The sequence below is a fragment of the Octopus bimaculoides genome, chromosome 1 (assembly GCF_046866305.1).
Source record: "Octopus bimaculoides isolate indiv1 chromosome 1, ASM4686630v1, whole genome shotgun sequence".
In the NCBI taxonomy this organism is placed as follows: Eukaryota; Metazoa; Mollusca; class Cephalopoda; order Octopoda; family Octopodidae; genus Octopus; species Octopus bimaculoides.
In genome coordinates, this window is record NC_142928.1 from 129,033,034 (window position 1) to 129,060,248 (window position 27,215).

Below are 27,215 nucleotides of genomic sequence, written 5' to 3' on the forward strand. Positions count from 1 at the left end.
ATTCTGACAGCTATGCACTCTGAGTATCTACCTCCGCTACTAACTTGAACACCTAGTTAACGGAAGCTATCTACTACCTCTAGCTTACCCAATAGCAGTTGATGGAGTCTATTTTCCGTACATTTTCGGTGTTTATTGTTCCTGTGTATCTTCCACACACAAAAGCTATTTTCCCTGTTAACCTTCCTCTGATATTGCTGCACCTTTTATGTGTCCAAAGCTTACACCAGGTGCATCTTACAGGGTTACTACCTACACCTTTACTACAGATCAAGCAAGGCCATCTACCTGAAGGGACTTTTAATTTGTCTGCCTTCCTACTTACTAAGACTTTGGTTTTTTGCTAGACTTTGCTTCCATACCTGGAACTTCTTCTTTAGTTCTGGTAGTGACTCAGCTATTAGAGCAAGGTCATCAGCATAGAGGAGCTCTCAGGGGCAGCTTGTCTTAAATTCCTGTTGTTGCCTAGAGGGCTATAATAAGCAAGAGGGGGCTTAGGACTGATCCTTGGTGAACCCCTACTTGTACCCTGAATTCTTCACTGTACTTGTTGCCAATCCTCACCTTACTGGTAGCATCTCTGTGCATGTCTTGTACAGCTCTCACAGCCACTCATCTATCCCTAGTTTCTGCATTGACCATCAGATAAAGGATCGGGGGACCCTGTCAAAAGCTTTCTCCAAGTCAACAAAAGCTAAGTAAAGAGGTTTATCTTTGGCTATGTATTTCTCCTGCAGCTTCCCTACCAGAAATATAGCATCAGTGGTGCTTCTCCCTGGTACAAAACTAAACTGAATCTAGACTAACTCATCTAGATTAATTCTCCCCCTAATTAGTTGGGCTATGGCTCTTTCCATAATTTTTATCACCTGATCCAACAATCTGATACCTCTGTAATTATTTCTATTAAGGCATCACCTTTACCTTTGTAGCAGTTGACTATGGTGCTGCTACACCAGTCATTGGGTATGAATCACCTGATTTACAATACGTGTTACTAGATTATAACCTATACCCTCAGATATTTTAAGCATCTCAGCTGTGATTCCTGAAGGATCAGGGGTTTTCCCTGTTTTCATGTTCTTAATTGCTTTATCTACCAAAGTACTGTCAATTCAGGTAGCTGGTCCCTTAATTGGCAGACTTTCCTCCTCCCATTCATTCTCTACATTCAGCAATCTTTCATAATGACATCTCCAAGCCTCTTTCTTTGCAGAATCACTAAATGCAAGTGCACCATCATCCATGCGGACACATTTCTCTCCTATGGCATCATAATTTTCTCTCACATACTGTCTTGCAATCCAGAATACTTCAATTCTTTGGTTCTCACATCACTGAACATAGGCAAACTTCTCTGCTTCTCCCTTGGCTAGATATATCTGTCTCCTAGCTTCCCTTCTGGCTATCTGATACAACTCCCTGCTACCCCCACTCTTCCAGGGCCGTTTCTTTGCTCTAATGGCCCTGTCTACATCGTTGTTCCACCACCATGTTACCCTGGGTCTGCTTGGGACTTAGTACCATCCACAGATTTGGTCTGTAGCACTCAGCAAGCTGTCCCACAGGAATTCCCAGTTGCCCTCTATGTCAAGTTTGTAGTTCCTCCTCCCTCTCATCAAATTTCTTAATTAGGAGGTCCCTAAATCTCTCATCATATGAAGGGTCTTTAAGCTTCCAAATCTTTCTTTTCCAGATAGGTCTGCTTCTTGGCATCCTTCTGGCCTGGAGTCTAAAGTCACGAATGACTAGTCTATGCTGGGGTTACACTCTTCACTAGAGAGGATCTTTGTATTTAAGAGCAACCATACATGCAACTGTCTGGTGAGAATATAATTGATCTGGCTAGCATAGCCACATGATTGGTAGGTTATCAGGTGGCTAGTTGGTTTCCTGAAGTTGGTATTGCAGATCAGTAGGTTATTTGCATCACAGAACTCCAGTAGCCTTGTTCCCTCTTCATTTTAGGAACCAATCCCATGTACACCACGGAAAATACCAGGCTGCCATCTGGAATGTCCATTAAAGTCCTCAGCTATGAAGATGAGATCCTTGTCGTTTGTCTTAGCGGTAGCCTGCAGAAGAATATCATAAAAATGGTCCTTCTGTTAATTTGGTAGGCCTGCTTGTGGGGTATAGGCATAGATAATTGACACTATGCTATTCTGCAAGACTAGGCTGAACTTAAGCACTCTATCGCTCACTCTAACTACCTCTATGATCTTATTCACCCATTTCTCTGCAAGAAGTATGCCTACACCACTTACCTTGTCGCTGTTACCTTCCCAGAAGATTTTGTACCTATGTGTCTTGCCTGTAAGGAACCTGGCTGAAGCTCCTCTCCACCTTACCTCTTGGATGCAGCATACATCAACATGCCTCGGTTCAAGCATCTCAACCTTTCAATGTGCCTATATTGACATAATTTTCTAACTTATTGCTTTATTACTTGATGAGATAACATTTCTGTTTAAATCAGGCCTTGATCTCCAGATTCTTTGTATTATACATACCTCTATGATATCTATATTTTATATGATTATTTCATCCAAACCCATTTTATTGAAGTCTCTCTTGCATTGGCTCACTACTGTATAGGTTTCAAATTTTGGCACAAGACCAGCAATTTCAGGGTGAGGGGTAAGTCAATTACATTGACTCCAGTGCTGAACTGGTACTTATTTTATCAACCCTGAAGGGATGAAAGGCAAAGTCAATCTCAGTAGAATTTGAACTCAATGTAAAGATGGCCAAAATGCTATGAAACATTTTGCCAGGTGTGCTAATGATTCTGCTAGCTCGCCACCTTTCATTTGCTCACTGCTGTATTGTTGCCTATTTAGCAATAACATGGTTGTGTGATATTTTGTATATTGAAATAAATTGGATACATATAGCATTCCTTGTGAATTATCTCTCTAGCTTTGTATGACCAATTACTTTTGTGTGCTGCAACAAAATGTCCACAATAGTTTCTTTATTTACTGACATTCATTCTGTCTGTGAAAGTTACATTACATATCCATCATGCTTTATGTTTCATGGTTTATGTTTCATGGGTTTCCATTGACTCGTTCATACTTGGCCTTTTGCTCTTCCCTTTTCCTATGTCTCCTTTACCTATGTTTCTTCTTCACCATACAACACACCTACTATTACTGTTCAAGTTTCACTGCCATACAGTGTTTCAATGACAAGACTATGTTGATACTATACTGCTTCCATTACTATTCTTGTTATGCTGGTATAAATCTCTCCCAAAATTTCTAATGTTTCAGTTATACATGGCACTATGCTATTACCATACTCTGATCATGATTTTCTGCTTATAGTATCGCACCTTTATTGTCTTTGTGTATATTTTTCTTGTTATACTGTATTACACTTCTACATTAATTGGCCATCTTTTAAACTTATACATTACCATACTTCATGCATCTCCCATTACTGCCCATATTTCATTTCTGCACAGCATCAATTTGTCACACAAATATCATTATACTTTTTCTTTTCTATAGATGTATAAAATTGCTTTATGTTACTATTATATGAATTTGCAAAAAAAAAAAAGAAAATTGAAATTTTCAGAGATATTCTTTAAATCTTTTCAGGTATTTAAACTGCAAGTAATCCATTCACCTCATGACTCCTGGTTTGTTTTTCGCCGTTACACAGATTTTGTTCAGTTATCAGATAAGGTAAGGCTTGATAACCTAAATTAAAGCACTCATCAAATTAAACTTATAGATATCTCTAAAACAACTAAGCATCTCAAACTCTAGACATCTAAATGTTATTCATGTCTTTACCCAAATGTCAATTTCTTTATTTTGTTCTTCATTAATTTATAAAATTTTCTTTAAAACAAGTACATTTAGAGCTTAAATGATATATCTAAATTTCCAAAATACCCTCTAAATTTCACTGTATTTAAAAAAGTAAATCTATCTTTACTCTCAAATAAATTAATTCACCCTTTTCTCCATAAAAATGTTTTCTATCTAAGTTGTAAATTAAAATTCCTGCAGAAAAAAAATAAGGATTCTTATAAACTAACAAAATAAATCAGAAACCAAATACTATTATAAACAACGGTTACAGAATATTTAGTAAAAATACTTCTTTTAATAAAGTAATGTCCGTCTGAAGTATGTTTTCCAAAATTAACATCCTACTCTTCAACTTAACATTGAAGTAGAGAGAGACATATATACAAACTTATATCTCCCTTCTATTCTCACTCATTAAATATCATTTCTCACTGGCAGCGATTAGGCAGTGATTTGGCTGAATCATTACAGTTTCAAATAGAACACCTTGTGGTATTTGTTCTATCACTCTGTGCCCCGAGTTCAAACTCCACCAAAGTCAATTTACCCTTTTATCCTATTGGGGATATCTGTCAAGGGTTGTGATTTGGAGGAGTTGTTAGAGAAAGTAACAAAATGCCTAGCGGTATCTACTTTGGTTCTTAGTGTTCTGAATTCAAATTCTGTTTAGGTGCCAATATCTGGGGGTAATCACTCAAATGTAAGAGCATCTGATCTGTTTAATCTGTAATTGGCCAACATGGACAGGTAGGTCAATGATTAGCATAGATAAGCCAACAGTGATATGTGTGTAGAACCCTTAATATGGTACAACAATAGCTGAATGGAAAAGTTGCATTATAAAAGGAATAGAGGAGATTTTTCTTTGGAAGGTATATTGAATAACTATAATTTTCGTATTGATTTATTACTTGTGGAGGAAACAGTTCTGTTTAAAACAAGCTTTCAGTTCCAGATCATCATTATTGTACATTTTCAAGGTCAACTTTGCATTTCATTCTCTCGGGGTCAATAAAATAAGTACCAGTTGAACACTGGGGTCTGTGTAATTGACTTTATCCCTCCCCTGAAAATTGCTGGCCTTGGGCCAAAATTTGAAATCAATATTACACATCTACTTTTAGGACATCTATGTTATATATGTTCATATAAAATCACCTGTTTTATTCTTATTCCGTCTTATGCTTATTTTATTGTTGTTTGCCTCTGGCCAAATACCACTTTCCAGCTACATCTACTGTACACATTCACCTTCAAGCTACATATAGTGTACAGTGTCCACCTCTAAGTTAGCACTACTGTATATATCCACATCAAAGTCCTGTATCAAATTCAAATTGTCTGTGCTGTACTGCTCTGCACATGTTCACTTCTAAGTTATTAATAAGGTACATGTTCACCTTCACGCAATTTGTACTGTACATGTTCTGTATATGTATATACTAGCTGGTGTATCCAGTAATTCCCGGGGGTAAAGATGTTCTGTTGAAATTTCTTATTACTCTGATATAAGAAAGTAATTTTGTTATAACTGCCACAAAAGGTGTATTTTCCGTCATGGAAAAGTACAAAAAATTGTCAGCTGGAGGAGGGAGAGATTGTTTGAGGTTGGCGAGAGAGGTCTTCGGAGGTTGGCGAGAGGCAAAGACATTATTCTGCTTAGCAAAGGCATCTGAGAAATGGATAACTGCTGTCATTCACAGACAAACTGTTGTTTTACCATGAGAAAAGTGCTGTTGAAGTGTTAAGTGTAATTTGGCAATCAAGGTTTGAATCCATGCTATGCTTGCATGAAGCCACTACAAATACGTTGTGGAATAAAAAATTTATGTACTGTCATGGAAAAAGTGTAACTGTAAACATGTAGAATTATCGGAGTAATGGGCATTCAAAAAAGTATGTATGTACAGAAATGTAAGATTCAAATTAAAGAAGTGCAATAATAATGTTTAGCAGTTCAAGACTGTGTGTAGTGAAATGCAGAATTAAGTCGGCTGATCGTGAGAATCAAATATTGATTGCTTTGCTAAAATCTGCAGGTGGTATGGGTTATTTCCCTTGGGTTGTTTAAATAAAATATTAGTAGTTAGAAAGATCCATTGGAAGGGCCCTATTATCGATTTTTTCAACAATCTAAGTATGTCACAAGGTCTAAGTATGTCACGTGTCAAATAAAGTATAAAAGTGATATTATCTGCAAAAATTAGAAATTGGACACACAAAAAAATCAATATTCAAAGTAATCGAATATAAACAATAAAATGGGTTATTTCCCTTGAGTGTTTAAAAACTATTGTACAGGTGCTATGGGTGTTTTTTAAAATAATTAGTTATATGAGGTAGATATAAAGGTCCCTTCCAGGGGCCGTATTATTTTTTTAACAATCTAAGTATGTCACGAGGTTTCCAGATAGGAGTTCTACTCACGTGTCAAGTTTCATCAAAATCAATAAAACGATGTAGGAGGAGTTATCTAACAACGCCACAAACAAAGACACACCGATTTTCCATATATGTAGTAGATTCTATACATGTGTTTTGTACATATACTGTACATGTCCAACTCCAAGCTAGTATTAATATCATATTTTTGTTATCACATTGTTAAACTCTCCCTATTTGCAGATTACTCAACTTCAGGTAAGATTGTCATCCTATTTGGTTTCATTAAAATGCACCTAGTTTCTTAATGACACCTACTATCCTTCATTGTTACTTTTCCTCAACAGTTTTACCCAGCTTCAAACAGTTTTGCTTTTTACCTTTCTTGGATTTATTATTTTTCTTTCACAAAATGAATAATTTTATCTTACTAATCAGCTATCCAGTTAATATAACCCACAGAAAATCTCTGCTTTTACAAAATTAATAAATTTACCGTTTGTAGTTGTTATAAAAGATGATGGGAATGTCAGATAAGGTTTAAGACAGTAAAGTACCACATTAAATATATTTAGTTTTATTTATTTCATGACAGTTTAGTTTCATTCCTCTATGTTATGAGTACTGACTGCTATTTCTTGTGTTGGGGGTCACCAGTTGTGCAAAGAACACTGAATCTGTTGCAATTTTTGACAAACATGATTTTATTCTTTTTGTACACAAAAAACAAATACTGTTATTACTATGAACAACAAAATGTTGAGAGAGTTTGAATGTTATTGTTCTTGGTGTAATTGTAGAGGTTGTCAAAAAGTTAGCTGCTAGTCATTGTGTTGTTGTCAGCTCAAGTAAGCAGCTGTCTGTGTTTGTTCACTGTTCATCTGCTATCTAATCCCTAATCTCAGTGCTTCTCCAAGCTCTCTATCAAATAGCCAAGGTATGCCAAATTTATACTGATGGTTAGGCTCAGAAAGAAGCATGCCAAAAGATGAAATCATTGCTGGAGCCTGTTTCATGCAAAGTCATGACTGGTCAGATTTTGTTGATCACATGGGTAATATTCTAGCAAATCACGACATGGGTGTAGTGATCTGACTGTTGAACATTCCCACTACATCTCTCTCTTAAATTTTTCTTGTGGTCAATTTTACCTTCCATTCCTCCTCCTTTAATTTTACCATGGTCAGCTTTGCTTTACATCCCACCAGAGTTGATAATACAATGTACCAGTAACAAGATATATAGTAGTAATGCAGTCAGTTCAATTTATTATATCTTGTCCTGTACAAAAAACAACTTTATGCTTTGATAATAGAAGATATTTTGATAGTATCATAACTGTGATGCTAAATGTACCTCTGTGTTCTTTAGATAAACACAAAATACAGGGTTGTCATTGTCTTTTGTTAGTTTAAAGCTTATAAACTATGTATCTTGGATTTATTCAGTCAAACTGTATCTTTCCTTTCAAAATTGGCCTGGTGCCTTGCAAGAAATCATCATCATCATTATTATTATTGGTCAAAAGTGGTGAGCTGGCAGAATTGTTAGCATGCTGGGCAAAATGCTTAGCAGCATTTTGACTGTCTTTCTGTTTTGGGTTCAAATTCCACTAAGGTTGACTTTGCCTTTCATCCTTTCAGGGTTGATAAAATAAGAACCAGTCAAGTACTGAGGCTGATGTAATTGATTTTCTCCCAACTACATTTTAGGCCTTGTGCCTATTGCAGAAGAAAAAAATAAAATTATTATTATCATTGTTGGTAGCCAAAGTCAGTTTTGCTGTGGCACAGAGAGATTAAAGAAAAGTTAAATTTGTATCTTTTCTAATTAGTTGTCAGTGGTTTACCACTTCAAAGAAAGAATGGATTTTTCTGAGGGTAATTTGGATGCTACTTTCAGCAGATCAAACAACTATAATGAAGTTCTCTTGATTCTTTATATTTTCTTCATTTTTTTTTCTCAACTGGAATAGCTAATCAAGCTTATTCCGATTCACATTGTAACACAATATTTAGTGAATTGTATGGTGGCGAGCTGGCAGAAACATTAGCATACTGGGCGAAATGCTTAACAGTATTTCGTCTGTCTTCACATTCTGAGTTCAAATTCCGCTGAGGTTGACTTTACCTTTCATCCTTTCGGGACCTGATAAATTAAGTACCAGTTGTGTACTGGGGTCGATCTAATCAACTGGCCCCCTCCCCAAAAATTTTGGGCCTTGTGCCTAGAGTAGAAAAGAATATTTAGTGAATTGTATATAAATTGAGTTTATGCATGTTTGTTTTGAATTTTCAATATCTTTCTTGCTTATTTTAGTTAGTGCTTATTTTTACCCATATCTAAAAACTGAAACTCCTTCCTTAAAATAGAATTTTATATTTTTATAAACTCCATAGATCTTATCTGGTCTGAACTGGGAACAAAAAAAACAACAAAAAAAACAAACTGAAAATAAAGCTAAAAATCTAGATGACTGACATGAGAACAATGATGAAATTTCAATTTAATCCCACCCCTATATTTCATGTTTCAGTCACATAATACTCATTTTGCCACCCTCATACATTTATATTAATAAAGAACCAAAATAACTAAATAGATAAAGGTATTGGATTAACTACTCTTGGATTATGATTTTGGATTTGGTGTAGGCATTTCCTTGTATTATCTTTGCACAAGTCTAAATGCCTCTGTGCCCCTGGCTGTTGGATGTAGCCGGGAAATTTTTTAATGTTATCTGTAATAGATTAACACTCTGACTATTGAGATATTAACCAATCCATCATAATGCAGCTGAATACAGAGCTTATTGGCATTATGAATGCTTGTGATCTGTGATAAGTATATTTTCTAAAAAAAAATCATTCATTATAGTACCTGCTTGTAGTACAATTAATTATTGTAAGGCCCTATATCAGCTCTGATCGAGTTGCATGATATGCAGATGGTCAGTTAAAAAGTAGGTACAGCCCATTGATAAACATATATAATGCCTATGTTTTTCTGATAACTTGTACACTCCAACATGTAGTGTTTAGACTAGATATGCACTCTTTCCAATTTATTTCTGTATACTTGTTATTGTTGTTTCGCCCCAGGTCATCCATGAGCAAGCAAAACTCCAATCAGAAGCATTTCAGCCATCATCATTCTGTCTATATATATATATATATATATATAAATTTAATAATGAGGGTAGAAATTGATATTAATCAATCAAAACCAGTGGCCTAGCATATTTAAAAATTTGAAGATTAAAATTATATTCCATACAAAATTAAGAGGAATGACCACTAAAAGTGGACTCCTATATGCTAGAAATAGATGCCAAATCACCTAACCACAAAGAGTTGAAATTTTTTATTTTTTTCTTGAGAACATACTCTTCGTGGTTAGGTGATTTGGCATCTATTTCTAGCATATAGGAGTCCACTTTTGGTGGTCATTCCTCTTAATTTGGTATGTTATATATATATATATATATATATATATATATATATATATATATATGTAGTATCTCTGAGACTATATTATCTACTTTGTCATTCCATTTTTAAGTCAGGAGGAGGTAATTTGAAGGAGGTTTGACTGCTCTTCTAACATATTGAGTAAATATAAAAACTAGTTTATTGGCTCTGTTTGCTTGTAAAGTCTGGTGATGGACACAGAAAAGATGAGCAAAGTGGAGTATGACAGTTTCAGTTTCTCTGCACATCTCATCGGTGGTATGCATCCTAGTCCAAGGTTTGGTTGGGCTAATGAGGTTATTGATGCTGCAGCTATTTTTGTGTGCCTATGTTTTATGTTCATCTGGACCGAACAGGAGGGACAAGTGTTTATAGGATGGTGCTGTAGATGTGTCTGTCTGCTTAGAGATGTGGTAGGTACTTTGAAAGTTGGTAATTGCTGCAGCAGCAAAATGCGCTCATTATGTAGCTTTTTATGTTTTTTGTATGCATGTCTGATTGTGTAGATAGCATATGGATTGTGTAGATGGTATATGAAACTTATAGTGATGCAAAGTGTGATGTTTTGAGTTCTTAATAATTTGCTGTGTTTTGTTATGGGGATGTTACAAGTCTAGTCAAGACTATTATTTCTAATGGGTCTAATGTATTGTTTGAAAACTAACATAGTTGACTCTTTTTGTTGGTAAACTATGTTTGTGCATCATTTTTCTTTCTTTACTATGTCTTCTAAATGTGCTGTGAATGTAATTCTTAGAATTTTTATTTGTTAGTATGGTGTTTATGTTGTGTTTAATAATTGGTTGTATTTGATGTTGCTGTAAGAAGGAAGATGGTGGATTTAGTTGATCTACTTTAAGTCTTTCTCTTTTTTAGTCTGGTTTCTACATTTGGAGTAGTTGGGGAGCTTTGTTTGGAGAATGACGGCAAGATGTAACTTTGATGCCATCTACATATGAGGCTATGTGTATGCTTTCTGAATTTTTGTGGGAACATTATGTAGATGTACATTAAAATGTGTGGGTGAGAGGAAGGATCCTTGTGATACACCTATTGGGAAATTAGAAATTTCGGAAGTTAAAAATAAAAATCAATGAATGGGTAGATGCTGATAAATTTTCAGCTTAAAATTACTGCATGTATTTTCTTATGTATTTGGTCAGTGCAGTCAATTCTGTATTTCTCAGTGAGGTTTTCAGATTTTATAGGAATGTTACTTGTTATACAGATTAGAGGTCTAAAGAAGGTGGGATTTGTTTTCTATCCACTTAATACATAATAAACTGAGCTAAGCACTGGTTCATAGCTTTCATAGAAGTATTTACATTTGTGTGAAGCCTTAAGGTTTAATGACTGATTGGCTAATCCAAAAGAGACAATGTCAGAACACTGCATACTTGTGTTACTTCTTTTGGAAAATATCTTCCTATCATTTCACAAATGAATGATTAACAAACATCAGTAATATAATCTAATTAACGGATATTTTACCAACAATCTGTATGGAGAGGGCTGCTTATTAATTATTTGGAGTTATGTAACTTATACTAACAGGAAAGACTTATTAAAATCTCTATTCTCTATAAAATTCTTAAAAATCAAAATGTGGTTTTCAGGTTTTTTTTTTAACTAAACAATTTTAATTTGTTATGAGTTTTACTCTGTGAGATAGCTTTTTTTAGCATCTTACTGCCTTCCTCTTCCCATCTCTTCTTTGTTTCTGTTTTTTTAACAGCTAATTCTTTTGCTGAAGCTTTCACTGTTCACGTTATTGTAGTTCATATGATGAATGGGAACAGATAAATATCATTTCTCATCTCTGTATGTCTGTAATTGTGTGTTTCATCTCTGTATGTCTGTAATTGTGTGTCTATATAAGTTATTAATGCTAAAATGTATAAATATATATCTTGATGGAAAAGAAATAAATTATACAATCACTTGTGTTAGAACCAACAGTAAGTTTTTCAATATGATTTTTTCCAGTATATCTAACATTTTTATGATGCCTTTAAAAAACACTTTGAACAACAGAGATTCCGAATCTGCAATCTTTTTAAAAATAAAGTCATTTTTTTTTCTCTAAATAACAAACTGATTTGGTTTACATGATTTGCAAACATAATATATTTTTTCCAGTAATGGCGCTATATATTTTACAAAACAAAATATATTTAAACACATATTCTTTAAATGCTAGTTAAATTTATTTATATGCAAAGCAAATTATATTCCTACACAATTATTATGCAAGAAACGTACACTTTAAATTGCAACTTTTCCAACTTGAACTCAAAACTTTTTCTCTGTGACTTGTATACTTAACACACACACACACACACACACACACACACACACACACACACACACACACACACTTTATTTGCTACCAAGGTGATAAACATTTGGGGAAAGATTTGAGATAATTTGAAATCATAAGGATAGGATGAAATTTACTTCAAGTTACCTGGAGGTCTGCTGAGTGGGGTTGGGGTAATCTGAAACCACCAGCATAATTTGGAAAAAGCAAAATATCAGAGGTAAATTTAGTTGTATGGCTATTTGGTATACTATAAGCCTGAAAATATACTCATGTGATCCCTGCTATTTCTAGCATAATAAGCGACCATGTAAGAGTTGGACTACCATTGAATTTGTTTAAAAGAGAGAGATTAAGACTGCAATAAAATAATGAAAGAAATATTTACTGAGTGAGTTAACAACTATTTAGAATGAAATCATATTAAGAGAGAGATTAAGACTGCAATAAAATAATGAAAGAAATATTTACTGAGTGAGTTAACAACTGTTTAGAATGAAATCATATTAGAAGTTTCCTTTCGACTGGCCATATTTAACATTAGGGGTATCTTTGTGAGATTGTCGGAGATGATTAGTCTAACTGGTGTTATTGGTAGGAGGGGAGTGTGAGAAATGTTCCTAATGAATGCTGTTGTATAGTAAATAAACATTTTTATGTATTTTCTACTTTCTTTAGCTGAAAAATATATCTCCTACATTTTTAATACCTCTTCCACCAAAACGATGGTTTGGAGACAACTTTGATCGTCACTTCCTTGAAGACAGACAACGGGGTTTACAGGATTTCATCAACAAAATTCTTAAGAATAAAATCCTTTGTGAATGGTAAGTGAAATATCCAACTTTCCAATGTGATAATTGGGTTATATATTCGAAGGCATGTTGAATCATTTACACCAATTTGTTTACTAATTAAACCAAAATAAGAACTAGGGATCTGACCACAAATTAATTATATAGATAAGTGTTCAATGTTAAACAAAAATAAGTTCCTTGTCCTTGTTGTTAATTTATATGTATTTCTACCCATCATTATTTCAGTCTGTTTATTTTTCTAGCTCTAAATTTATATATTTACTAGCAGAGGCACCCGGCGTTGCTTGGGAATGAAATTGTTGCTTATATACTTGGAGAAAAAAAGGCAAAATATGCTGTATAGAAATTTGAGGACATTCTGTAGATGGACTCTCAGATGAATGATGTCTGGGCGCCTCTCATGAATGGGGAAAATTGTGAAGATGTGCCAAAAAGCCTCATTGGTACTTGGAAACTTTTACGAAAATTAAAATGGAGATTAAATGAAAGAAATGATTTACGTGAATATTCTCACAAGAGTAATTGAAATAAATGGCGATTGTGGAACCCCCCACGCACGCACGCACGCGCGCATACACACATGTGTCTTTGTAAATATGTTTGTATACATTTATGTATGTGTGTGTTTGTAAGAGACAGAGTGTGAGTGAGAGAGAGGGGTTTGTTGTCATGTATACGTACATGCATAGATATACATACATCTTTGGATGTATGCATATGACAACACAGCCCTTGACTCACTCACACTCTGTCTCTTACAAACACGCACACGCGCGCATACACGCGTGTGTCTTTGTAAATATGTTTGTATACATTTATGTATGTGTGTGTTTGTAAGACACAGAGTGTGAGTGAGTCAAGGGGTGTGTGTGTGCATGTGTATGTGTGTGAGACAGAGTGAGAGAGCGGTGTGTATGTAGTATTTACTCTCTCTCTCTCTCTCTCATACACACGAACACACACACACTCACACACAAAATAGAGAGTGAAGCTTTTTGCCGTTGTTACATCAATACCGGAAGTTGACATTGAGGAACCTTTTTAAAGAAGTGAATCTTAAATATAAAGCAATATTATTTATTTTTAATTAAAAAAATCAAATGAAAAGCCTAAGATTTATCCGAGGTCAAATTATTCATGCATGACAAGTATGGAAGCATTTGGTGAAGTCGATTTCACGTGAAAAGCGATTACACACACATCTCTGTTTTATATATAGTATATAGATATATCTGTGTCTATCTATCCACCCATTTATCTGTGCCTGTCTGTCTGTACATCCATCTATCTATCTGTCTCTGGGTATGCATAAACACACACACTCACATTTATTCATTTTATATCTGATTTTCCATGCCTGCATGGATTTCAACAGAGGTTTATTTGATTTCAACAGAGGTTTATTTGATTTCAACAGAGGTTTATTTGATTTTACAACCAGATGCTCTTCCTGTTGCCAACACTTACCTGTTTTTCAAGTAAGGAAAATCTTTGTTTCAAAGGTCTTTGAAACTGCAGACTGATTAAACCATAATATCTGCTGGCTTTGCACATTTGAAGACATGTGGAATAAGTTATCCTAAAACTAGAGAGAGAGAGAGAGAGAGAGAGAGAGAGAGAGAGAGAGGGAGGAAGAGAGAATTGGTAAGGGATAGTGACAGGGAATTCAACTGTAAAACAATGTTTCTATTATATATTTTCTAGCAGCTGCCAGCTTGGAAAAAATGGACATTAAAACGAATGAAGAATGAAAAATCTTTATTGTTATTCCGAGAAATATTGTTGACATTCTTTCTCTATTGTTTACAGTGCACCTGTCAGAGAATTCTTTTGTTTTGACGACCCTCCTGGGCCACATGACAGTCTTGAAGAAAGCCGGGTAAGTTAGAATTTAAATTGTCAGCAAAATTCATTTGTAAAATCTTGTATTAAATATTTATTTATAGCGCAGGAGTGGCTGTGTGATAAGTAGCTTGCTTACCAACCACATGGTTCTGTGTTCAGTCCCACTGCATGGCACCTTGGGCAAGTGTCTTCTGCTATAGCCCCGGGCCGACCAAAGCTTTGTGAGGGGATTTGGTAGATGGAAACTGAAAGAAACCTGTCGTATATATGTATATATATGTATATGTGTGTGTGTTTGTGTGTCTGTGTTTGTCCCCCCAACATCGCTTGACAACCGATGCTGGTGTGTTTACGTCCCCGTAACTTAGCGGTTCGGCAAAAGAGAACCGATAGAATAAGTACTAGGCTTACAAAGAATAAGTCCTGGGGTCGATTTGCTCGACTAAAGGCGGTGCTCCAGCATGGCTGCAGTCAAATGACTGAAACAAGTAAAAGAGTAAAAGAGTATATTATGTACTTAATTTTCTCTCACATTTTTTACTCTATATGTTTTACTCTGTATTTAACGATATACTGCCCAAGAATTTTGTGGGTAGAAATAATTTGAAGGAAGAGGAGAGGAGAAATGAGTGAGTTAAGAGGGCATTATTGGAAGTGGCACGAAACCAGTTAGCTGAAGCAAAGGTAGAAAAGATAGAGTGAGGAGACAGCACATCTGTTGGCCAGAAGTTGGAGTATGTTAGTGAGCAGTGGTTGATGCCTGTATTTGTATTAGTATTGTATTTGTATTGTCTGAAATGTGGGAACAGCATATCACTGTAAGTCTCATTTGAGCTTTCTTGAGAAGTAGTATTGTCAGGGTATGAATTTCTCAGAAGAGAAAGATGCCCTTTGAGATACAATGTTGGGGATGTACATTACCAGAAAAGATATCAGTGACGAGGTTAATAGCAATCTACTTTGAGAGATCTAGGTTCTGGATCTTTGGGGTTTGACGGGCAACATTTTTTTTGTAGTGTTTTTGGTACCGAAACACTTTCAAACTTCGAATATTTGTATATTTTGTGGTATAGAACAGATAAAAAATTTTGTATTTGAAGTTATTTTATGTAAAAAATTGTTGTATTTCGGTAATTTCAACCAATCACTGACGTCTATTGAGGTGAAAACAATTAATGCCGTAACGGTGTCATGGGATCTTTTTCCCTTGAATAAAATTAGTCCCGTTGTTTGTCAACAACAACTACCCGTGTTACTCTTATTTATGACATCGTTCGTGCGTTTGTACTGGTTTTAGCTTTAGGGTTAGGGTTCGGGTTTTAGAGTTAGGGTTAGTTTTAGGATTACGGTTAGGGTTATGATTATTTTTGCCATAACCTTAACTCTAACCCTATAACTCATAACCCTAATCCTAACCCCAACCCTAACCCTAAAACCCGAACCCTAACCCTAAAACCCTAAACCCTTACTAGGGAATAATGATATAATTAAACAGGGAATAACACACTTGACACCGAACAGCAGTAACTGTATTCAGCTGAATAGACGTCAGTGATTGGTTGAAATTACAGAAATACGACAACTTTAACATGAAATAACTTGCGATGTACAATTTTTTGTTAAGAAGGTTAAGAGAAGAAATTGTTTTATATGACACATTCTACCAGTGTCCCAAGTTTGAAAGTGTTTCGTTAAGAAAACAAATGTTGCCCGTCAAACCCCAAAGATCCGAAAGATGCCCTTTGAGATACAATGTTGGGGATGTACATTACCAGAAAAGATATCAGTGACGAGGTTAATAGCAATCTACTTTGAGAGATCTGGGTTCATATTGTTCATATTTATGGAGATAGTGGTGGTGGGTTACAATATAAAAGTTTTTTGATATTTGTAGCGATTGTGTCTTTGTGCTTTTGAAGAAAACAAGATTGATGCAACTCTGCTGGAGAATATTTTTGGGGTACCTCTCCATGGACATAGTGGAAATTTAAGCATGACATTCCTAGGTGGCTTATGAATGATACTTAAGTGTGGAACATTAGAGATGAGTGAAGAGTAGTATTTGCTTGATTGTTGTTTGAAGTGATGGCAAGTGGATCATTGATGAAAGGGAGGAAGGGTGTAGTGGGAAAAACTGAACTTTGTAGCACATCTTACTTGATAAAGGATGACTCAGAGAGACAGAGAGCCATCAGCATATGTAGTTTTATTTTGAGATAATGTAATAGAAAGGACTGTTCTATGTTCTAAGACTGTTAAAATCAACTGTCTGAGTATGTGTTTCTAATCATCCAGAAGTGATAAAAGTGTACAAATGTAATGTTTGTCCAGCATTGCTTCATCCTAGTGAGAACTATGGAATATAACCCAATAATGAAATTCCATATAAAGAGTGTGGAGGATGGCTGTTTGAATATTATTTCTTTAGTTTTGGGTTGTAAATTGCTGGATCAAGGTTCTGGTTGATATGGTCTAAAACATGTTCAAGTTCAAAAATTATGCTTTTGATGTGGACTTATGCTTTACTCTTTTGATAGTACCAATAGAAGTTTCAAGACTATGCTCACTAAGGTGCAGACCCAAACAGAATAGAGTTGAGCAAGCAAACAGTGTTGTCAGTAGCTCGGGTGTTGTCCAAGGGAAGGGAAAATGACAATACAGCTTGACACCAGTGTTGCTGTAGAAGTTAGAACCACAATGTAAACAGTACCAGGTTACCTTGGCAGCTCCAACACAGGATTTGGTTTCAGAGTTTACTCTCTAAGCCTTTCTCAGTAATCATAACCCGTCTATGTCCAGTGGTAAGATAGGAAGAGAAAATCTTACACATAGTCTTCCTAAAATGCTACAGTCTTTATTATGTTTACATAAGGCTGTGAGCTGGCTGAATCATTAGCACATCAGACAAAATGCTTAGCAGAATCTCCTCTAACCCTCCATATTCAGAGTTCAAATTCTGTTGAGGTTGACTTTGCCTTTCATCCTTTTGGCTATCAATAAAATAAGTACCACTTGTGATCAACTAGCCCCCTCCCTCAAAATTTTAGACCTTGTGCTTATAGTAGAAAGGATTATTATGTTTACATAACTGAGTATTTTTAAAATGGCTAAAAGATAGTGGTGCCATGAAAGCCAGTCAAAATATACATTTGTCTTGGGTAGATTTATAAAAGTAGTAATTATATGGGAATGAATAAGTTTATATGTCAAAAAGTTAATAGGCGCAGGAGTGGCTGTGTGGTAAGTAGCTTGCTTACCAACGACATGGTTCCGGGTTCAGTCCCACTGCGTGGCACCTTGGGCAAGTGTCTTCTACTATAGCCTCGGGCCGACCAAAGCCTTGTGAGTGGATTTGGTAGACGGAAACTGAAAGAAGCCCATCGTATATATGTATATCTATATATATGTGTGTGTTTGTCCCCCCACCATCGCTTGACAACCGATGCTGGTGTGTTTACGTCCCCGTAACTTAGTGGTTCAGCAAAAAGAGGACGATAGAATAAGTACTAGGCTTACAAAGAATAAGTCCTGGGGTCGATTTTCTCGACTAAAGGCGGTGCTCCAGCATGGCCACAGTCAAATGATTGAAACAAGTAAAAGAGTAAAAGAGTTAATAGTTTCTCACTTAGACATGTAGCTTGAGGTAAGCAAAGTAGATCAGGAAGCTAAACAACAAATTCATTGCCTCTATCAGAGCAAGTGTCGATTTCATTTTCCTGTCACTCACGTTATGACAGCATTAGGTTTTGGCATTGTGTCTTGTAATTGAATTTGTGCACCTGGGAAGCTTGGTGATAGAGGTTCTAGTTAGGCTGGGAAGGGGAAAGATGTCAGAAAGGTAACATGCTTTTGTATATGTGAATAGGAGCTATTTAGAACATTTAGACTGAAGTCTGAAGTAATCCTTGTGTAGTTTGATTAGCTGTATGTAATTTAGCATGCTATCTAATTGATCTTTTCAGCCAAATTCTTTTGGTATGGTGTCCTCAGTCAATGAGGGGTTTGATGGGTTATCCTATTCACTTGTCTATCAATGACCTCCTTCCTTTGTAGTTGTTTCTCTCCGTCGTTTTTGTTGCTTATTTTGTTTCCTATTTGTTTGTTTTTTATACCTGTTTCTCTCTCTCACATCTTTATATATGTATATGTTTTTGTATACATCTATTATTATAGTTTGTAATTTATATCGCTTGCTTTGAATCTATTATATAATCAATATAACTTTTATCAACATAATTGGTAGAACATTAGTCAATACATGTTTTAATATGCAGTGAGTTTCTTAATGTGTCTAGGGAGGGTCATTCTTCCAATAAAAATTCAAATAAACACATGCACTGGTTCAGTACCACTTCTTTATTTTACCAACTAACTATCCAATGCTTTGTTTAATGTGTTGATTGAGTAATCAATTGGTTGTTAGTTTTCTGTCGGATTCCTTTTGTTGCTATTCACAACCTCATCAGTTACATCCCCTTACGCTTCAAGATCTGCTTTGAGTCTGAGAACTAGTCTTACATCTACATGTGTGTGTGTGCATACATACGTACATATGCGTGAGTGGAGGCGCAATGGCCCAGTGGTTAGGGCAGTGGACTCGCGGTCATAAGATCACGGTTTCGATTCCCAGACCGGGCGTTGTGAGTGTTTATTGAGTGAAAACACCAAAAAACTCCACGAGGCTCCGGCAGGGGATGGTGGCGAACCCTGCTGTACTCTTTCACCACAACTTTCTCTCACTCTTTCTTCCTGTTTCTGTTGTGCCTGTAATTCAAAGGGTCAGCCTTGTCACACTGTCACGCTGAATATCCCTGAGAACTATGTTAAGGGTACACGTGTCTGTGGAGTGCTCAGCCACTTGCATGTTAATTTCACGAGCAGGCTGTTCTGTTGATCGGATCAACTGGAACCCTCGACGTCATAAGCGATGGAGTGCTAACAACAACATATGCGTGTATATAGATGTATGAGTGTTTATGTGTGTGCATTCTATTGTGTTTATGTACATTCATTCAGACATATCTGTTTTATCTTTCATTAAAGGCCTTATGCGAGTCTCTTGAAGAGCAAACGTACAACCTCAAAAAGGAACTAAAAGATAAGGAGCACGAGATTGATTTACTAAAAGCTGAGTTGAATTTGTGTAAATCACAAATTGAAGATTTAAAGAAATTTGATAAGTAAGTACTGGCCTTGTGTTTTTGTGTTCAGCAATTATCTTGATAAAAAGATAATTAGTGATAAATTGTTTGTGCATTATTTTTGGTTTAGGCTACATATAAATAGTAAATCTTGTGACTTGGAGTTAACTCCCCCCAGTCGACCCAATAGTGGCAGTAACGATTTTCTGAATGAATGTCCAGAAGTTGACCAGAATAGTTTTGAGGAACCAGTTGAATCAAACACCCAATGACTGTAAGTATTAATTTTATCATCCATTTAGTTGTATTCTACAAGTTTAATACCTGAAGTTTAAAACTGATGAATTGATCAAATCAGTACTGCAATAAAACCAACTCCCTTATCTAACATGGTTAATCTACAACCAAAGGCTGTATGATATTAATTCTGCTGTTATGCTACTACAGGTTAGTGTTACTACAGTATAGGTTATTATGTCACTGCTAGATATGTAATTTGCCCGTCCACAGATATGCACAGGTGTGGCAGTGTGGTAAGAAGCTTGCTTCCCAACCACATGGTTCTGGGTTCAGTCATACTGCATGGCACCTTGGGGAAGTGCCTTCTTCTATAGCCTTGGGCTAACCAAAGCCTTGTGAGTGGATTTGGTAGATGGAAACTTAAAGAAGCCGATTGTGTATATATATATATATATATATATATATATATATATACACATGTGTGTCTTTGTGTCTGCATTTGTCCCCACATCACTGCTTGACAACTGGTATTGGTGTGTTTACATTTCCATAACTTAACAGTTTGGCAAAAGAGACTGATAGAATAAGTAGTAGGCTTAAAAATTAAGTCTTGGGGTCGATTTACTTGACTAAAACCCTTCAAGGTGGTGCCCCAGCACGGCCACAATCAACTGACTGAAACAAGTAAAAGAATAGAAAAAATTAATTGAAAAGTTGAGAAATGTGTGATTAAGCAATCACAAACCATCCAACCCATGCCAGCACAGAAAGCAGACATTAAACGATGATGATGATGATATTGATGATGGATCCGGGTTCATTCTTATTATGTGGTACTTTAGTTGAGTGTCTTCAACCATAACTTTGGGTTATCTCCAGCTTTGGTAGACAGAAACTGTGTGAAAGCACTTTATATATGCAAATTAGTCTATCTGATTTACTTAAGCTCTTAGTAATAGTAAGGTTTATAAGCAGTGTCTTGGTGCACAGTTAAAGAAGGTATTTAGTTGCTGATGAAATCCCAACTCAGAATTGAAACTAGTCTTCCTCACGTTTCCTTTTCCTGAATCCACATAGCTTGTGGAAGAAGCTTTGTAGAAGACAAGGTATTTATTCTATCTGTACATAGTGTTGCCTCTCTGTCTGTCTTTATTTATTTATTGCATTCTGTAAGTATTAATACAAAATACTGTTAATGTACAGTAATTTGTCCTGCTGCATGGCATCTTGAGCAAGTATCTTCTACTATAGTCCAGGCTAACCAAGGCCTTGTGAGTGGATTTGATAAATAAAAGTTGAAAAATGTCCATTGTGTGTGTATTTTGATATATGGATAGATATGTATATATACATATGCACACAATCCATGTATGTATGTATGTTGGTTGGGTAGGTGGCTGGTTGACATTGTGTGAAAATTGAGAATGGGTACCATTTGTTTCCATTCATCATCATTTATTACCTAATTTCCATTCTGGCATGGGTTGGATGGTTTGACATGGAACCACACCAGGTTCCGTTGTTTGTTTTGGTATAGTTTCTACATCTGGATGCACTTTCTAATGCCAACCAGTTTACAGAGTGTACAGGGTGCTTTTTATGTGGTACCACCACCAGTGCTTTTTATATGGCACCAGCACCAACAGGGTCACCCAATATCTTGCACCTCAAAACCCCCTAAACTAGGAGGGATGTGTGGTTTTGTGCCAGTTGAGAGATTTAAGATGTAGAGGGAGGAGACAGAGGTGTCTTACTGTAAAGTAGATACATGGATAGCCTAGATGGAAAACAAAGGGAAGTGAGTTGGAGAGTAAGATAAAGGGATTGATAGTGAGAGAGATGATGGCAGGAATGTGTTGAGACATGTCCTCAAGGGACATTGGGAGTGGTAAGAATAGGTGTGGTGATATAGAGGCTTGGGCTGGGTGAGTGTACAGGATAAAGTGATTGTAGCAAATAATGGAGGGAAATATTGGAGGGGATTATAGGTTAGGGTCGCAGTGGATATGTAAGGGCATTGAGGCTGATAGCAGGTAAATGAGATGATGATAGAGAGCATCACAGGGAGGAGACAGAAGGCACAGAAAGGAGGTGATTGGTGGAGACAGTAGGCAGGAGAAGCAAGGTAATGGTTGGGGGCAATAGTGAAGGTAACTAAGAAAGCCAGTGTGTATAGTATGGGCCTATTCTGCTCTCAGGTGATGGAGGAAGTGATGGGTGACAGAGGATGAAATGTGAGTGGAAGGAGAAGGTTGACTAGGTAAAGCCCTTCATGAACAAGCATTACCTTGAAAATCATCTTGCCAGAGGAAATTATCTTTCTTGAAAATAGTTGATGGTTAATGACAGGAAAGAAAAACTGGCACAAAAAAATCTACAAGAATCTCCAACTGAACTATGTAAGTATCAAAAAGTGGATGGTAAAATGATGATGCTGAGAGAGGGTTAAATCTCTAGTAAAGAGAAAACTATTCCCAGGGACAAAACACTGGTAAAACTTGAACTATTCACTAAAATCAGTACTAATCTAAGGACTTGGGTTGATTGTTTGACTGAAAGTTGTGCACCAACACGATTTCAGTCCAGCGATTTAGAACATCTGGTATCAATTGCACTGATTTGTAATTCTGATTTTGGTGAAAGAGAAAACATGTTTTGTCAGCAATGTAAACTCAAACATAATATAAATTGTCCTGCCAAGATTTGGTCTAATGACTTGTAAGTTGATAGTTCAACACATTCTTGCTAATTTCACATCTTCATCATCATCATCATCATCGTTTAACGTCCGCTTTCCATGCTAGCATGGGTTGGACGATTTGACTGAGGACTGGTGAAACCGGATGGCAACACCAGGCTCCAGTCTGATTTGGCAGAGTTTCTACAGCTGGATGCCCTTCCTAACGCCAACCACTCAGAGAGTGTAGTGGGTGCTTTTACGTGTCACCCGCACGAAAACGGCCACGCTCGAAATGGTGTCTTTTATGTGCCACCCGCACAAGCCAGTCCAGGGGCACTGGCAACGATCTCGCTCGAAAATCCTACAGGAGCCAGTCAGGCGGTACTGGCAACGGCCACGCTCAAAATGGTGCATCTCATGTGCCACCCGCACAAGAACCAGTCCAGGGGCACTGGCAACGATCTTACTTGGCTTGCCGGGTCTTCTCACGCACAGCCCATTTCCAAAGGTCTCGGTCTGTAGTCATCGCCTCGGTGAGGCCCAATGTACGAAGGTCTTGCCTCACCACCTCAGCCCAGGTCTTCCTGGGCCTACCTCTTCCACGGGTTCCCTCAACTGTTAGGGTGTGGCACTTTTTCACGCAGCTATCCTCCTCCATTCTCACCACATGTCCATACCAGCGCAATCGTCTCTCTTGCACGCCACAACTGATGCTTCTAATGTTCAGCTTTTCTCTCAAGATACTTACACTCTGACGGGTATTCACATTGACATTACACATCCAACGGAGCATACTGGCTTCATTCCTTGCGAGCTTACGTATGTCCTCAGCAGTTACAGCCCATGTTTCACTGCCATGTAGCATGGTTGTTCGTACGCATGCGTCATACAGTCTGCCTTTTACTCTGAGTGAGAGTCCCTTTGTCGCCAGCAGGGGTAAGAGCTCTCTAAACTTTGCCCAGGCTATTCTTATTCTAGCAGCTACACTTTCAGCGCACCCACCCCCACTACTAACTTGGTCGCCCAGATAGCGGAAGCTATCGACTACCTCTAGTTTTTCACCCTGGAATGAGATAGAAGTTGTTTCCTGTTTGTTTGCAGTCTTTATTGCACCTGAACATCTGCCACAAACAAAAACTAACTTGCTAGTTAACCTGCCTTTGATGTTGCTGCACCTCTTATGTGTCCATAGCTTGCACCGGGTACATCTTATAGAGTTACTACCTACTCCTTTTCTACATACTGAGCAGGGCCATCTACCTGAAGGGGTTTGTGTTTTATCTACCTTCCTACTTATTAGGATTTTGGTTTTAGCTAGGTTGACTCTAAGGCCCTTCAATTCTAGACCTTGCTTCCACACCTGAAACTTCTCCTCTAGTTCTGATAGTGACTCCGCAATTAGGGCAAGGTCATCAGCATAGAGGAGCTCCCAGGGGCAACCTGTCTTGAACTCCTCTGTGATTGCCTGGAGGACTATGGTAAATAATAGGGGGCTGAGGACGGAACCTTGGTGGACCCCTACCTCTACCCGGAATTCATTGCTGTACTCATTTCCAACCCTCACCTTACTGGCCGCATCTCTGTACATGGCTCGCACAGCTCTCACTAGCCATTCTTCTATCCCAAGTTTCCTCATTGACCACCAGTACGGTGTTATTTTGCGTTAAAAATGTTTCGTATTTAGATTTGAAAATTATCTTTTAAATGTTTTTCCAATAAACAAAGTAAACCATTCAGCTCTACAAATGTAGCTAAATGAATTTATTTGCATTTTTATTCTTTTCAGATCAGCTCCTTTACCTATTACATGATTCTCAATTATGGTTGTGCCAAATTTTGCAAATAAAACCTAGACTTTTTTGTTGATTAGTGAGATTTCCTCTTTTTCCCACTGATCTCATTTGCATAATTTCTTTGTTGGTGGCATCACAAACTTTTGTCAGCTGTAAGTAATTTTCGACTACTTTGTACCTTACATACTTCATGAAAACCACCACTGTTCTTCTGCTGCTGCCAGAGATTGACTTTCGCTTTGCTGCCTTCTATAGATGCAGCTTTTGGGGCTTAACACACGAATCTTTTCCTATTGGAATAAATTCTTCTTTATTGGAAAATATCTTTAGAACTGAATATAAACTACAAGCTAATTACTCTCAAAAGAAAACGTAACGTGTTTTATCCACAGTTACAAACAATTAAGCACCAGTTAATACATAAGGGAGTTAACTCTGATAAACCTTCACCTCTTTACTCAATTCTCTTCCTTCAGAAATCAGCTGTCTGAAATGCACAAGCTAAATACATTATTGCCATCCTTAAAACTTTATTGTGTATAAGCTAGTTTTTTATTTAAAAAAAATTTTTTATAGAAAATAAAATTAATGAATTTTGACGTAAATTTTTCTGTGAAACTAAGCCTATACGTTACCTTGTAAAATGTGTCTTTCATGCAGAGAAACTGCACTTGTTTTTATATTACATAGGTAAATTTGCTTGCTTCTCAGAGCAGTTTCAAGAATGATACAGACAAATAACTACAAAACATCTAATTAAAACAATAATGTAATATATTTTCTTTCAAAACTGTCCTAGTGGAGAGCATGTGATAGAAGGAAGAGAAAAAACTGGGTTGAAAGAGGCAGTATATATGTGACATATATACGTGCATATATGTATACATACACATAAACACACATGAGTTTGAAGCTCTGTGATACAGTTTCTATTATAGATTATTTAATAATAACTACTTTAAAAATATTTCACCAGCTTTATTTTGAAAACTGCTATTTTGGGTGAAATTATTCACAAATCTAAAGAAAATGTCACCATAGTTGGCAATTAATGGCTATGGGCTTTTCCTTCCATATAAAGTATTACCAAATTAGGTATTAATTAAAAAATATAAACCTTATGTTTTCATTATTTTTAATTTTATCAAATCTCTATGAAAGATATTTATATTTTGAAATTAACTCTGATATTAAAAATAAGCTAAACATTCTCAGTATGGTATCACACCATTTTAAAAATTTCTTTTGCAGTGATATATACAACTTGATTACATTCATAGATAAGGTTTGAGAAAAAAAAACAAAAAAAACCCCTAAAATTTCATGTATTTCTTAATATTAATTTTCAGGAAACTAGGTGTTTAATGATGTTTACATTGTAATATCTAAATATCTAGTGTATTTGTAGTCCATACAATATAATGATCAGCTTAACTTGTATTCAATTTATATCGAGGTTGACTTTGCCTTCCATCCTCTCAGAGTTGATAAAATAAGTATCAGTTGAGTACTGGGGTCAATGATAATTGACTTAAACCCTCCCTGAAATTGCTGGCCTTGTGTCAGAATTTGAAACCACTGTTACTATTGCTATTATTATGCGGAAAGTGAGCATTGTAGGAGAGTAGGGTACATGTTCTTGATGATGTATTTTGATAGTTGATTGGAACTCATTCATTTACATTGCTAACACACCTAGAAAAAAATTCTCAAGATTCATTTTCTATCTCGATGAGGTTTCATGCTCCATTATTATTGTGATTTATCTTTTCAAGTCAATTTTGTTTTGAGAAATTTAAACCATTTTGATTCCATTTTACTCAACTAAAACCAACAATATGAATGGGATATTCATGCTATCCAAAAACCTTTGTGCCTTAAAACATAACAAAACCTAACATTATTTTTTATGCAATTCTATTTATTTATCAAAAAAGTTCATTTAAATTTCAATATTTGAGATTAAAAAAATATTAATAAACAATAAAAGATATTTTTTGACAAAGTGTTTGTAAGATAATTGTGATTGTTAAAATTGAAGGTTCAAGAACATTTGGTTGAAGTGATTTTTCAGGATTGTTAGAAGATACCAGTGGCCAAAAATGCATATCAGTGCTGTTGGTTACCTTCAGTACAGTAATACTAAATTGCATACATCAACCTCCAGTAACAAAGGTTGATTTTTACAATTTTTAACACAGGAGAAAGTAAATATGCAGTTATGACAACAATGAAAGGGTTTTGTTGTTGTGTAAAATGTTAACAACTCAGATGAAAATTTCATGTTTTTGGAATTGTCTAAATGAAAGCTCAAATGGCTGTTCCATAAATATGAGATCTGAAACATGCTTTATGTAATTGTAAAGACTGCAAAATATTGCATATGTAATTTTAAATATTGCATAACATATGATCTTAAAAAACTGAAGCTAAATGTTCTGTTAATTTGAAACCAAGAAGTACACATTCGGGGGGTGAGATGGGGGGGATGCCACTGTAAATATTTTTGTTTGCCTTTGCCAGCTGTATATACAGATTATTATTTGACTTTCAAGTACCAATTTGTAGATATCATGAAATGATTTTCTTACTGCTGATGTGACTTATACAAAAGAAAAATGGTATTACAATGTAAAAAAATAAAAATAAGTATATTGTAAAAAAGGCTGACTTGTGTTACATCATTTTAAAAAATT

The 27,215-nt window shown here is 36.0% G+C and overlaps 1 protein-coding gene across 5 annotated transcripts in view; it reads left to right on the forward strand.

Moving 5' to 3' along the window:
• The window catches only part of LOC106883597 (uncharacterized), a 114,136-nt gene extending 86,953 nt beyond the window's left edge, over window positions 1-27,183 (forward strand). For 2 of the 5 annotated variants that reach the window (XM_052970285.2, XM_052970293.2), the window contains exons 3-9: window positions 3,612-3,698; window positions 6,456-6,470; window positions 12,681-12,829; window positions 14,630-14,699; window positions 19,709-19,845; window positions 19,937-20,080; window positions 24,513-27,183. In XM_052970285.2, the coding sequence (XP_052826245.1) occupies window positions 3,612-3,698; window positions 6,456-6,470; window positions 12,681-12,829; window positions 14,630-14,699; window positions 19,709-19,845; window positions 19,937-20,078 (600 nt within the window). In that variant the 3' untranslated portion in view covers window positions 20,079-20,080; window positions 24,513-27,183. The remainder of the gene's footprint in view (window positions 1-3,611; window positions 3,699-6,455; window positions 6,471-12,680; window positions 12,830-14,629; window positions 14,700-19,708; window positions 19,846-19,936; window positions 20,081-24,512) is intronic. The other 3 variants (XM_052970286.2, XM_052970290.2, XM_089357997.1) reach the window with 3 other exon arrangements.
• The last annotated feature ends 32 nt before the right edge of the window (window positions 27,184-27,215 follow it).